At 42.3% G+C, this 14,741-nt stretch overlaps 1 protein-coding gene across 1 annotated transcript in view; it reads left to right on the top strand.

Annotated features, from left to right (window-relative positions):
• The window catches only part of LOC140739078 (uncharacterized), a 30,796-nt gene extending 16,279 nt beyond the window's left edge, over positions 1 to 14,517 (top strand). The window contains exons 4-6 of the mRNA XM_073067024.1: positions 9,417 to 9,523; positions 9,868 to 10,024; positions 14,446 to 14,517. Of these exons, the coding sequence (XP_072923125.1) occupies positions 9,417 to 9,523; positions 9,868 to 9,922 (162 nt within the window). The 3' untranslated portion in view covers positions 9,923 to 10,024; positions 14,446 to 14,517. The remainder of the gene's footprint in view (positions 1 to 9,416; positions 9,524 to 9,867; positions 10,025 to 14,445) is intronic.
• The last annotated feature ends 224 nt before the right edge of the window (positions 14,518 to 14,741 follow it).

Genomic DNA, 14,741 nt, shown 5'->3' with positions numbered 1-14,741 from the left:
AATCATCACAGTAATATTTGTTTCTGTGCTTCGTGCACCCTGAAGTACAAAAGAAAATGGTGGGCAGAGGGGTCCTAAAGCCCCTCTGCTTCAATCTGACCAGCAGCCCAGCTCTTTTCCCACGCTTCCTCGGTAAGATGCTGCCTGATCTGTTGAGTTCCTCCAGCATTTTGTGTGCCTTGTTTTGGATTTCCAGCTGCTGCAGAATTTTTCGTGTATATAAGTATTATAATTACAAGATCAAGTCAGAAGCAAATCCTGCTGTGAGTAACTCACATCTAGACACCCATAAGACTTTACACCATATATAGGGCAAGGGTCAGGAGTATAACGGTATATGCTTCACTTACCTGGATAGTTGCAGCTCTAGTTGCTCTCAAGAATCTTGATATCTTCCAGGCACAAAGTAACCTCCTTAACTAGTGCTTGATCAGATAAAAATTCATTCCCTCCACCACCGGTGCACAGAGACTGAAGGGTGTACCATCTATACAATGCATCTGGGCTATTTCAACATCTCCTGAACACGTGACCACCACCATTAAAAAAGCCAAGAGTAGCAAGCAAGCATCATGGGAACACAACCACTTGCAGCTTCACCTTATAGTTGCGTATCATCCTGACTTAAAAATATGGTTCCTTCCTGGGTCGAACAACAGAAAGATTGCAGCAGTTCAAGAAGACAATTCATCTGCAAACTCTCAAGGGCATTTAGGATTGGTCAATAAATGCAGGCCTTTCCAGCAAGACCCAGGGTCAAAAACTTATATCATAGCTTCCCACCCACCAGAAACACAGTTAGAGTGGGTAGAAACAACTTCCTTTAAGCGATGTGGACAGCAATATTGCGAGTGCATGCAATTCTCAGCTCATGCTATGAGTAACTATGGAAATGCAAGGTAACACTGCAAATAAATCAGTATTTGATGGCTTCCAGAAAATACATAACTGTCCAGCAGAAGCACTGAATGATCCTCCTGCTCCACTGCTGGGATTGAAACTGGTGTAGTCTTTTCTTTTTCTCTTCCTATAGGAAATTGCAAAATTATTTCATTTGGCAGCTTGGGATCTAATACAGGTCACTTGAGATATGAGGCAAAAAGCACTGCCTACAGTACCAGTGTGCTGTTTTTAAGCCTTGAGTACAAAAGGCAACCAAGGAAAGGCAAGGTCGGTCTCTACATTGTATATGTCGACAGGTAAATCTCAATCTATATCGACAAAACATATTTTCCTAGAAATTTACCCTCATTCTCACACTATACAAATCCAATAATAGCTGGTGATGCTGATTCAAAGTCACCCCTGAGGAACATTGGTATGTTTGTTCCCAATGAAGACAAACTTGGCATGGGTTTACATTAGAACATTTTATTACTGAACTGCCTCAACCTTGTGCATATACAACTAGGTCAGCAGCATAGCTTCCAGGTCCAGGTGAACCCCTGGCATTGCCCACTGGGAACTGAAGTTGTTATTATGCCCACAGAATAACACAACAGCGATGCATATTTCTGCATTTTTATTAATGGGCTGTGGATCTCAGAATCCTTGACATTTTTAGTCTAATTACAAAAGAAAACAAGTTGATATCTGTACAAACAACACACACAAAATGCCGGAGGAACACAGAAGGCCAGGCAGCATATACTGAAAAGAGGAACAGTCGACATTTTGGGCTGAGACCCTTCAGCAGGGCCAGAAGAAAGATGAAGAATCGGAGTTAATAGGTGGAGGGAGGAGAGGGAGAAACACGAAGTAATTGATGAACTTGGGGGGGGGGGGGGTTTGGAGATAGGGGGAACCTAATCAGAGAGCACAGAAGGCCATGGAAGAAAGAAAAGGGGGAGAAGCACCAGAGGGAGGTGATGAGTAGGCAAGGAGATGAGGAGAGAGAGGGAAAATGGGTAGGGGAATGGTGGGGGGGGGGGGCATTACAGAAAGTTTGAGAAATCGATGTTCATGCCATCAGGTTGGAGACTACCCACACAGAATATAATGTGCTTCTCCTCCAATCTGAGTGTGGCCTCATCATGACAGTAGAGGAGGCTATGGATTGACATGAAGGAATGGGAATGGGAAGTGGAATTAAAATGGGTGGCTTCTGGGACATCCCGCTTTTGCTGGCTGATCAGTGAAACACTCTCCCAATCTACGTCAGGTCTCACCAATATACAGGAGGCCACAATGGGAGCACCAAGCACAGTAACTGACGCCAACGGACTCACCAGTGAAGCACTGTCTCACCTGGAAGAGCTGTTTGGGGCCCTGAATAGTAGTGAGGGAAGAGGTGTAGGGGCAGATGTAGCATTTGTTCCACTTGCAAGGATAAGTGCCAGAAGGGAGATCAGTCAGGAGGGATGAATGGACAAGGAAGCCACGTAAAGAATGATTCCTGCATAAAGCAGAAAGCAGGGGAATAGGGAAAGATGTGGTTTATGGTAGGATCCTGTTGGAAATGGTGGAAGTTGTGGAGAATTATGTGTTGGATGCTAAGGCTGGTTGCATGGTAAGTGAGGACAACAGGAACCCTATCCTGAGTGGCGTGGCAGAAGGAAGAGGTGAGAGCAGAGTTGCGTGAAATGGAAGAGATGCAGGTGAGGTCAGTGTTGATGGTAGAGGAAGGGCAGTCACTTTCTTTGAAAAAAAGAAGACATCTCCTTTGTTCTAGCATGAAAAGCCTCATCCTGAAAGCAGATGAGGTAGAGACAGAGGAATTGAGAGAAGGGTACATTTTTTAAAAGTAACAGGGTGGGAAGAGGTATGGTCCAGGGAGCTGTGAGAGTCTGTGGGTTTATGGTAGACATCAGTAGATAAACTGTCTCCAGAGATAGACACAGAGAGATTGAGAAAGTGGAGGGAAGAGGCAGAAATGGACCAGGTAAATTTGAGAGCAGGGTGGAAGTTGGAGGCAAAGTTGATGAAGCCGACAAGTTCAGCACGGGTGCAGGAAGCAGTCATTGACATAGCATAGGAAGAGTGGGGGACAGCCACAAGTGTAGCCTTGGAGCATAGAATGTTTCACGTAGCTGACAAAAATGCAGCCATAGCTGGGACCCATACGAGTGCCCATGGAGACACCTTTTGTTTGAAGGAAGTAGGAGGAGCCAAAGGAGAAATTATTAAGAGTGAGTACAAGTTCCACTAGATGGAGGAGAGTGGTGGTGGTTGGGAACTGGTTGGGTCTGGTGTTCATAAAGAAATAGAGAGCTTTGAGGCCTTCCTGGTAGGGGATTGAGCTGTCTAGGGAATAGACATCCATAGTGAAAATAAGATGATGAGGGCCAGGGAACTTGAAATAATTTGAAAGATACAGAGTGTGTGAACTGTCCTGGAAGTGGGTAGCAATGGACTGAACTAGGGGGCATAAAACAAGTCAAGGTGTGCAGATATAAGTTCAGTGGGGCAGGAACAAGCTGAAACAATGGGTCTCTCCGGATAGGCAGGTTTCTGGATCTTGGGTAGGAGGTAGAAACAAGAGATGGGGGTGTGGGAACTATGAGCTTGGTGGCATTGGTTGGGAGATCCCCAGAGTTAATATGGTCAGTGAAAGTGTGGGTGACAATGGCCTGGTGTTCCTTAGTGGGGTTCTATTCGAGAGGTAAGTAAGAAGTGTCTGAGAGTTGGTGCTGGGCCTCAGCAAAGTAGAGATCAGTACACTACACTACAACAGCACTTCCCTTATCTGCGGGTTTGATGGTGAGGTTTGGAATAGTGCGGAGGGAGTGGAGAGCAGAGTGTTTGGAAGGACTGAGGTTGGAATTGGAGGAAGTGTTGAAGTTGAGACGGTTGATACCCCATCGGCAGTTAACAATCAAAAGCACCAGAGCAAGCAGAAGACCAGAGCGGGGTGTCCAGGAAGGGGAGGAGGGTTGACAACTGGAGAAAGGTGCAGGGTGGGGAGTTCTTGCCAAAGAAGTAGGCTCGGAGATGGAGGCAGCAGATGAAGAGCTCAGTTTTGTAGCGGGTGCAGAACTCGCTGAGGTGAGATCATGAGAGGACAAAGGTGAGGCCCTTACTGAGGACAGAACATTCTGTCTCAGAGAGGGGATGGTTGGAAGGAATGGTTGACAAAGGTGAAGCCCTTACTGAGCACAGAACATTCTGTCTCAGAGAAGGGACAATCAGAGAGGATGGTGAAAACCCAGCTCGGATGAGAGTTGGGATCGGAGGGGGCAAGTTGGTAGTGTCAGAGGAGCGGGGTGTGTAGGGGTGTTCAGGAAAGGTGGGATGAGAGGAAGATGGAGTCTCCGAGGGCCCAAGATCAAGTGGTGGGACCTGAGAGAGAGAGATGGGGTTGCGGAGTGGAGGTGGGGGAAGGGGAAACAGGGTTCCAACGGCACCCGGCCTGGAGTCAGAGTTGGAGGTGGCGCAGACGGCATTTTAAAGGTGTCTGGAGTCGTTGGAACTCACATTGATGTGGGTTGAGTCCGGGTTTTGAACCTGCTCTAGCCCGTTGATGTCAGCAGCAGGGACCATGGTCTGGAGATGTCCGGGCCTGCTGTCGTTGGAGACCTGTCTAAGTTTTCTTTTGCTGGCTCCCACTCATTTTGTTTTGTGATTTATGAAGCAAAAGGGGCCTACAAGCAATTGTGGTTTGTTTTAATGCTGACAGCCTAAGTGTTTACTTTATAATGTCTCTGGAAGATGTTCTCTTTGGGTATCACAAGCAGAGGTCGACTGGTGTGCATTAAGTTTTATGACAGACTTCATTTTTAAACCTGCAGAAAGCAACAGTGGGTACCAAGCTAATATCTGCATTGATTTAGTAATATTAATAGTAAACAAAACCCTAGGAGATTTAAACACAGCTACCTTAAATCATTAAAAGTTTTTGTGGTTACTGTCAATTTAGATATTGATAATTAGCTGTAAGGATGACTCCATATTAATGGCTAACAGTATTGCAGTCATCATATTGCAATCAAATTTGATAAATTTTTGTTGTTTTGAACCAGCAATTTGCAAAGATTTTGACCTTGAGCTACAAGAATTTATTCAAACAGTTACACAAAAACATTTATTAATTGTTGTTTCCTCAAAATTACTGAGGGACAGAGACTGCTGCTGATTGGATGTTTTAATATCAGGATCAGATTATGTTTACAGAAAATTCATATCAATTAATCTGACGTCGCTTGAAAGGATTAGGGGCAGAGTTTCAAAAAGGGTTTCCAGTTACAAAATTCTCCTCTCATCTATCATGCAAATATCTGATGTTTTTACATTACATTTGCTAAATTGAGGCTATCTAAATCTTGTTTTCTTGGATGGGAAATAGGAGCTCTTTCTTTTCCACTACGAAGTGAGATTAATAATTTGACATTTCGTATGTTCTGCTATTTCAATATATAATAAAATGTCAGCCATCAACAGTAAGGCCACTAATTCATCTCCGCTGCGATGAAACGTTCTTATGTTGTTACCAAAGTGATCCTGGGTTGCTGGGTGTGCTTGGTGGATGATGTCATTTCAGTTGAATCTGCTCAATGAATAAAGGAAGGAATGCCCACCAGGGTTCTCGACACACTGGAGCTTTCAGGGTAGGATTCAGATAGCAATGAAATGGCTGAACCTGAGTCAACACTAATATAGTTCCCTTTATGGTCTCCGGAAATCTCAAAACACTTCACAGCTGATAAAGTGCTTTTTGACATGTGATTGTTATTGTAGTATAAGCATTGTGCCAGACTACTTCCACAAGCAATGTCTCACAGACAGAAATATAATAATGTGGTAACTTTTCCGGCTAGACATTCGTTCCCAGTCAGTTACATTATATAGTCATAGAGGTGCCTTCAGAATCAGTTCTAAGCCATGCGCTTCAAAGGCAGAATACAAGATGAGACATTACTGAACTGTCTGCCTAGCAGTTCAGAGCAAGGAATGAATTTCTAGTCTGTACAAGATCACTTTTAGAAGATATTAACCTGGTCATCTCAAAGACAAAGATGTTTAAATTAAATGAGTGCCCTTCAGCAATGATTTGAATGGTTGGTCAGACTGTTTCTGCAAGAAAGTTCAAAGCTCAAAGTAATTTTTATTATCAAAGTATACATATGTCACCATATACAACCCTGAGATTCATTTTCCTGTGGGCATACTCAGCAAATCTATAAAATAGTAACTATACCAGGATCAATGAAAGATCAGCTAGATTGCAGAAGACAACAAGCTGTCCAAATGCTAATATACATAAATAGAAATAAATAACAAGGACATGAAATAACAAGATAGAGTCCTTAAAGTGAGATAATTGTTGGGGGAACGTCTCAATTGATGGGCAAGTGTATGTCTGAATTTACTGTACATTAAATCCCTAGATGTAAGTTTACTCTAGTAGGGGAGTAAAAAGGAGGGGGACGTAAGGAAATTGTAACCCTTAGTAATTCTAATAGTAGAATTGGAAATGCTGCAAAATGCTGTGGGAAAATGTGCCTGCTACCTGATAGGTCTCTGAAAAGTGACTATCATTGTTAGACTTATGGAGTCATACAAAATTACAGCACGGAAACAGCCCTTTGGCCCATCTAGTCCATGCTGAGACCATCTATTCCCATTGAACTGCAGCTAGACCATAGCCCACAATACACCTCACATCCATGTACCTAGCCAAATTTCTTTTAAACATTGAAATTGAATCTGCATCCACCACTGCCATTTGTTCCACACTCTGAGTGAAGAAGGTCTCTCTCATGTTCCCCTTAAATATTTCATCTTTCGTCCTTAACTCATGACCTCCAGTTCTAGTCTCATCCAAACTCAGTTGAAAAAGCCTGCTTGCATTTACCCTGTCCATACCCTTCATAATGTTAGGTACCTCCATCAAATCTCCCCTATTCTCAACCTATAAAGTCCCAACCTATTCAACCTTTCCCTGGGACTGAGGTCCTCGTCCTTCCAACATCCTTGTAAATTTTCTCTGATGATGCTAAATGGCAATCTCCTGCACCAGGATTAATTTGCACTGAATGTGTCAACTGGAATATCTTCCAGTACCACAGATACGGTGCCATGCACCAGCCCACGGTTCTTCATTAAAGTCCAGATGCTCATCAACCGCTACAAAACCCTAAGGCTTTCTACTTGGAATTAAACTTTCCATGCCAGTACATTCTGTTGACAAAGCTTCTTCCCCAACAATACAAGATTTCATTGAAGATTCCTCCTTTTTTTTATGATTACTGCCCTTGCTCAGTACTGAAAATTCCCTCTGGTGTTTTGATGTCAGGTTTGAATGGGTGAAACAGATATAATTTTGGGATGGATGGAATAAATTTCTATTTTCCATAATAATTGCTGTTTGGCAAACAGTTAACAAGTTTAAAAGGCATTAAACACTAGCTCACTGTGTATTGGAAATACTTAATCCCAAGAGCAAAAGCATAAAAGTTAACGCCTGCTTAATTAATGGCACGTACAAATTTCTACTCCTTAGTACACAATTAACGCATGTGCTGGCTGTAACACACTGAGTAAATTGCACTCCCAGTGGGTTTCGTTTTCTCTATGTGCTATTTTAGCACTCTAGCTAATCTGCTCACATAAATTCCTGCCCATGTTATTTTGGCACATGCACCGTCTCTTGGGAAGTTTCACACACAGGAATTTATGCAAACACTTTAACCATAGTGCTAAAAATAACTCAGAAATCAAGTTGAACCTGCATTACCAATAATGCAAAAACAGCATAATATTTACTTATGTTTTATTCAGATTTTCCTTATATTGCATTTTAACCTTAGCAGCTACTCAGTAAAATATTCTTGTATTAAAACCTGGGCTCAGTCAAAATATGTTACGTCATTATGTGTGAAAGGTAGATAGCGTATAGCAACCACTCCACACACGTATCAGCAAAGAAATTCAGAGGACTTCAGCTGATGCATTGCTGTGACTGGGTAGCACTCATTGTTCAGATGGGTGTCAATTTAAATGAATTTTTGAGCGTCTATTTTTTAGGTAATCTATGCTCTCTGCAGTACTTGGCAGGGCAACGTGAACATAAACAGGAACAGACAGTTTTCTCAAGCCTGTTTCACCACTCAAGTGAGAGCACGAGAGATTTTCTTCTTCCAGATACTTTGAGAGGGATAGATATGGTTTAGGACAAGGGGGTCAAAGATTTAGTCCTTCCCCAAATGGTACAAATGGACCTTTCACCCGATATTGATCCTTAACTCAATTGTTCTCAAATTATGGATTCTCATGAATATAGGAGTCAATTCTTCACTAAGAATGGGTGGTATTTTAGTCTGGCTCTTAGGCTAATGCTATTCCAGCTCCAGAGATTACCGATCAGGGTCAATTCCCACCATTGTTTATAAGTAGTTTCTACGTTCTCCCTATCAGCACATGATTTTCCCACATGCTAATGTCATAGTGCTTACAATCAGTATATTGTGGGCATGTTGTATTGAGCCCAGCACAATCCTTGCTAATTTGATTTGATGCTAAGTGACACATTTCACTGCATGTTTCCATGTCTATGTAACAAACAAAGCTATTATTTTCTTTGTAAAGCTACCTGACAGGAGATGGAGCCCAGGTTTAACACCTTACTTTAACACTGTTATTGCTATAGCAACAATGGGCTCGTGGTTATGTTATTCAGCTGATAATCCAGAGGCTTGAGCTATTTAACTGGCACCATGAGTTCAAATCCCACTGAGGTTTTTAAATTCAACTAATTAAATGATATTTATAAGGTTCAACTCCATAATGATAATCTGGGAACTAACTAGATTACTTTAAAGAGGTCTATCTGGGGGAGCAGTTCCCCCCATCCTTGTCCAGTTTTGTCAATGTGTGGTTCCACACCCAGAGTGATGAAGCTAAGTCTTAGCTTCTGTTCAGCCAAATCAAATAATGCCACTGTTATGTTTTGTTACATGGAAAAAAAACTAATTGAAAAGAAAACACAAAGCCAGAAATAACTTGTGTAAGTTATGATTTGCTTTAAGTGAGGTACACGCGTGTGACCTATGACGCGGTGATGTTATGACATATGCAATTCACTTATTTTTACATATAACCCATAATGAATTATTTAAATCAACAAGATTGCTTAATCAAACAATATGTTTACAATATTAATCAAAAACTACTAAAATATTAAATGCGTAACACTCGCCCCTGCTTTGCTATCAACACCAACAAAACATAGAATGCATCTCAGCTTTTCTTATATATATACTGTATATAGTATACTAAATAGTACAACTAATATATAGACATCCACAGCATAGTAAATTTGAAATTGTCCTACTCAGTCTTAAAGATTTAATTGCAATGTAAGATTTCTTACTCTTGTGGCATAATATCTTTCTTGACAAGTGGGGTCACTCTGCTTGTTAGTTGAGACTTGTGGCTGGGAAAAATCTCAGGTTCTTGGATCTCTTCCATGGTGGTTGTAGGAGTTGTCTCTGGGACTACAGGAAGTGTGTTTGACAACTGACATCTTTCTTCTGGCATGTTGTCATCCCGAACAGCAAGCTTCACTGGACGACATGGATCATAATGTGTGAGTACAGTGTCGGACGCCACCAATCCCTTTACTTTTCAAAAAGCCACCTCACTCTGTTTTGTCCATTGCCTTTTCTTCCTGATTTGCAGTAATAAGCTCAAGGGGTGGAGCACAGTAAAGAGGTTTGGGCAGGAACCTGTTAAGGTAATTGATGAATCCTAAAAAGGACCACAACGGTGCCACTTCCTTTGGCCTTGGGGCATCCACCACTGCTTGAATTTTCTCAACACACTTGTGTAAAGTCTTGTCCATTAATAGCGTGACCACATTAAGTGATGTTTGATTTAAATAATGCACACTTGTTGCATCATGATCTGACCCTGTAATTCTAATCTTTTCAGATTATGGAGATGTTCTTTGTCATCCTTACCTGCAGCAATGATGTCATCCAGGTAACACTGGGTGCCTGGACAGTCTTGCTGCAGCAGGTCCATAGCCTTTTGACAGAGTGCAGGTGAAGATGCTACTCCAAAAACAAGCCCTTTGTGAGCGTTTATGGTAAGAAACACTTTGGGCTCTTCTTCCATCTTTGTCTGTAGGTAGACCTCAGCTAAGTCAACCTTGCTGAATTATTTTCCTCCAGAAAGGAATGCAAAAATATTCTCTATCCTGGGCAGAGGGTATTGATGTACTTTCAGTAGTAGGTTGATTGTGACCTTAAAATCAACACACACCTGGCTACTAGAATTACTGGCATTGCCCAAGGTTCCACTCAACCTTGGAAATAATGAAATCAGTCTCCATGCAATGTAGCTGACTGGCTACTTTATCACGGATGGTATAAGGAACTGGATGGGCTTTGTAAGACTTAGGTGTGACAATTTCATTTAACACTTTTATACTCTTGATATGTTTGAGTTTTCCAATGCCATCCTTGAACACTGTTGTGTGGTTTTCTTAACTTGCTTACAGTGAACTTCATTGCATGCAAATTGTGGATGGATCTTCAGTCAAGCTGTAGTTGATTCAAACAATCATGAACCCACAATGCTGGCTCGTCTATTTGTACTACATGCAAGCCCAATATTGCTTGTTGGTTGCTGTACTTCACTGCTATAAATGTCATTACCACAAGAGTTATCTTTTCTCCAGTATAAGTTCTCAACAAGGTATATGGAGGCTTCAGTTCAGTATGTGTGAAGTGCCATTCGAACTCATTTTGTGGAATGACTGAAGCAATCAAACCGACGTCCAATTCCATTTAATTAATTTTCTGTTCACTTCTGTTGTAAGCCTTATTGTTTGTCTCTTGGAATACAGCAGGCCAGGCAGCATCTATAAGGAGAAACACTGGCGATGTTTCGGGCTGAGACCCTTCGTCAGGACTAACTGAAAGGAAAGGTAGTAAGAGGTCTGCTCTCAAACGTATCTCTCCCATTTCCCGCACATCTGCACTCACCCCATCCACCTGCCACCCCACTCGGGATAGGGTTCCCTTTGTCCTCACTTACCACTCCACCAGCCTCCAGGTCCAACATATAATTCTCCATAACTTCTGCCACCTCCAACGGGATCCCACTACCAAGCACATCTTTCCCTCCCCACCTCGTTCTGCTTTCCGCAGGGATTGCTCCCTATGCGACTCCCTTGTCCACTCATCCCCCCCATCCCTTCCCACCAATCTCCCTCCTGGCACTTATCCTTGTAAGCAGAACAAGTGCTACACCTGCCCTTACACTTCCTCCCTCACCACCATTCAGGGCCCCAGACAGTCCTTCCAGGTGAGGCGACACTTCACCTGTGAGTCGGCTGGTGTGGTATACTGCGTCCGGTTCTCCCAGTGTGGCCTTTTATATATTGGTGAGACCCGACGCAGATTGGGAGACCGTTTCGCTGAACACCTACGCTCGGTCCGCCAGAGAAAGTGGGATCTCCCAGTGGCCACACATTTTAATTCCACATCCCATTCCCATTCTGATATGTCTATCCATGGCCTCCTCTACTGTCAAAATGAATCCAAACTCAGGTTGGAGGAACAACATCTTATATACTGGCTGGGTAGCCTCCAACCTGATGGCATGAACATTGACTTCTCTAACTTCCGTTAATGCCCCTCTTCCCCTTCTTACCCCATCCCTGACATACTTAGTTGTTTGCCTGTTCTCCATCTCCCTCTGGAGCTTCCCCCCCCCCCCCCCACCTTTCTTTCTCCCGAGGCCTCCCGTCCCATGATCCTTTCCCTTCTCCAGCTCTGTATCACTTTCACCAATCACCTTTCCAGCTCTTAGCTTCATCCCACCCCCTCCGGTCTTCTCCTATCATTTCGCATTTCCCCCTCCCCCCACTACTTTCAAATCTCTTACTATCTTTCCTTTCAGTTAGTCCTGATGAAGGGTCTCAGCCCGAAACGTCGACAGTGCTTCTCCTTATAGATGCTGCCTGGCCTGCTGTGTTCCACCAGCATTTTGTGTGTGTTGTTTGAATTTCCAGCATCTGCAGATTTCCTCGTGTTGTGACCAGTGGGGTACCGCAAGGTTCGGTGCTGGGACCGCAGCTGTTTACAATATACATTAATGATTTAGATGAAGGGATTAAAAGTAACATTAGCAAATTTGCTGATGACACAAAGCTGGGTGGCAGTGTGAAATGTCAGGAGGATGTTATGAGAATGAGACTTGGACAGGTTGGGTGAGTGGGCAAATGTATGGCAGATGCAGTTTAATGTGAATAAATGTGAGATTATCCACTTTGGTGGCAAGAACAGGAAGGTGGATTACTATCTAAATGGAGTCAAGTTAGGAAAAGGGGAAGTACAACTAGATCTAAGTGTTCTTGTACATCAGTCAATGAAAGCAAGCATGCAGTGAAGAAAGCTAATGGCATGCTGGCTTTTATAACAAGAGGAATTGAGTATAGGAGTAAAGAGGTCCTTCTGCAGCTGTACAGGGCCCTGGTGAGACCCCCACCTGGAGTATTGTGTGCAGTTTTGGTCTCCAAATTTGAGGAAGGACATTCTTGCTATTGAGGGAGTGCAGCGTAGGTTCACAAGGTTAATTCCCGGAATGGAGGGACTGTCATATGTTGAAAGATTGGAGCGACTGGGCTTGTATACACTGGAATTTAGAAGGATGAGAGGGGATCTAATTGAAACATATAAGATTATTAAGGGATTGGACACGCTGGAGGCCGGAAGCATGTTCCCACTGATGGGTGAGTCCAGAACTAGAGGCCACAGTTTAAGAATAAGGGGTAGGCCATTTAGAACAGAGATGCGGAAAAACTTTTTCACCCAGAGAGTGGTGGATATGTGGAATGCTCTTCCCCAGAAGGCAGTGGAGGCCAAGTCTCTGGATGCATTCAAGAGACAGTTAGATAAAGCTCTTATAGATAGCGGGGTCAAGGGATATGGGGAGAGGGCAGGAACAGGGTACTGATTGTGTATGATCAGCCATGATCACAGTGAATGGTGGTGCTGGCTAGAAGGGCCAAATGGCCTACTCCTGCACCTACTGTCTATTGTCTATTGTTTGTTTCTTGTTAGTTTTCACACTGTAAATCTCAAGGTTATCAGTCCTGCATCACTCTCATCATTATCAGATTTTTCATCAACAGCATGCAGATTAGTGGTCTTTTGAAACTTCAACTTGAATACTTTTTCTCTTCCCAGAGCAGTCCATTTATTTTTTAGCTGCTTAATATGCTCTTTGTATGTGTCCTACTTTGTTGCATTTTCTGCAAGTTTAAACCCATATTGCACCTTTAAACCCACATTGGTCTGGTGTATGTGAGCCTCTGCCACAATGGTAACACAATTCGTTCAACCAGGCAAGTTTCTGTTCAGGTTTTCTGAATTTGTTCACATTCACCTTCATTCCTGATTGCAACTCAATTTCATTTCTGTCTGCTGTTTCCATTGATAGATTTATTTAACTGTCCTTTAAAAGGTAAGTTGTGCTTCAGTTAGGAGCTATTTTTGAATGCAGTCTTGTAAGATTCCACAAACTAAGTGATTTCCCAGAGCATCATTAAACCCATCACTGAACTGAAAATACTCAGACAATGTCTTCAATTTAGCCTTGTACACTGAAATGGCCTCCCCTTCCTTTTGATACCACTTATGAGACCTAATATGCACTACAATCAACAATGGCTTTGGTTTTAAATGCTCCTGCATTACTTTCACAATAGCAATAAAGCTCACTTTGGCTGGTTTGGTTGGAGCAGTTAAACTTCTAAGCAAACTGTATGCCTTTAAATCCAATACACTCAGCAACATTGGTTCTTGCTTCTCACCAGCAATTCCATTTGCTTTAAAATACTGCTCTATTCTCTCAATACATGATATCCAGTTATCTTCTATGTAATCAGATGAGTCAAACTTCAGAAAGTATCCATCATTTCTGCTTGTTTTTAATGACTATTGTTAGTCAGTAATCACTGTTCATGAACCTGGGGATTTGTCCATTTTCTTCCTTTGTTTTAAAACTCGACCATGTTTGTCCCTTCAAAAGAAGCACATGATGCGCTGTTTTTATTTTGCTTATCTGTTTCTTGCTAATCTTTTTTAACTTGAACGACTCACTGTGCTTTAACTGTGAGGTAATCATCTAAGGTTTGTTTAACATTTAGTTGTCACCACTGTTATATTTTGTAACTACAAAACATAACAAAAGTAATTGAAAGTAAGATATAGAACTGGGAATAACTCATGTATGCTAAGTTTTACTTTAAGCGAAACACCCATGTGTTATGGGATGGCACGACGACATACGCCATTCATGTACTCTGTACATATAAGCATAATGAATTATGTAAACAATAGTTTAAATAGTTAATAAAACAATATCTTTGTGATATTACTCAAATACTACTGAAATATTAAATACACAACAGGTACGTTTGTGATTTACTACCATCTTATTGAGGGCAGTGCTCCCTCAGTACTTCACTGAAATTCTCCATCTGTATTACATCTGTAGGAAGAATTTTAACCTATGACCCCAGACAACTGCGCAACCAACCAAGCCAAGGTTGAGGGACGATAAGTGAAGAGTAATTTAACCAGAACGTTTGTGGTGAATGGCTTCTTGTATTTGTGAGAGTCTGTAATTTGGCAGCAGAGAAGTGGAGAAACAATGTGGGTGAAAGAATGGTGGGCAAGAATGTTGATGTGAAGAATTGAGTGATAGGGTGGAAGGGAGATGACAGTTTAACTCCTACTTTCACAGGAGAGGAGATGGGGCATTTCAACCATTGTATGTATAAATCAACCATT

Source organism: Hemitrygon akajei, chromosome 15 (assembly GCF_048418815.1).
Source record: "Hemitrygon akajei chromosome 15, sHemAka1.3, whole genome shotgun sequence".
Taxonomy (NCBI): Eukaryota; Metazoa; Chordata; class Chondrichthyes; order Myliobatiformes; family Dasyatidae; genus Hemitrygon; species Hemitrygon akajei.
This window is presented reverse-complemented; position numbering and strand designations above follow the sequence as displayed.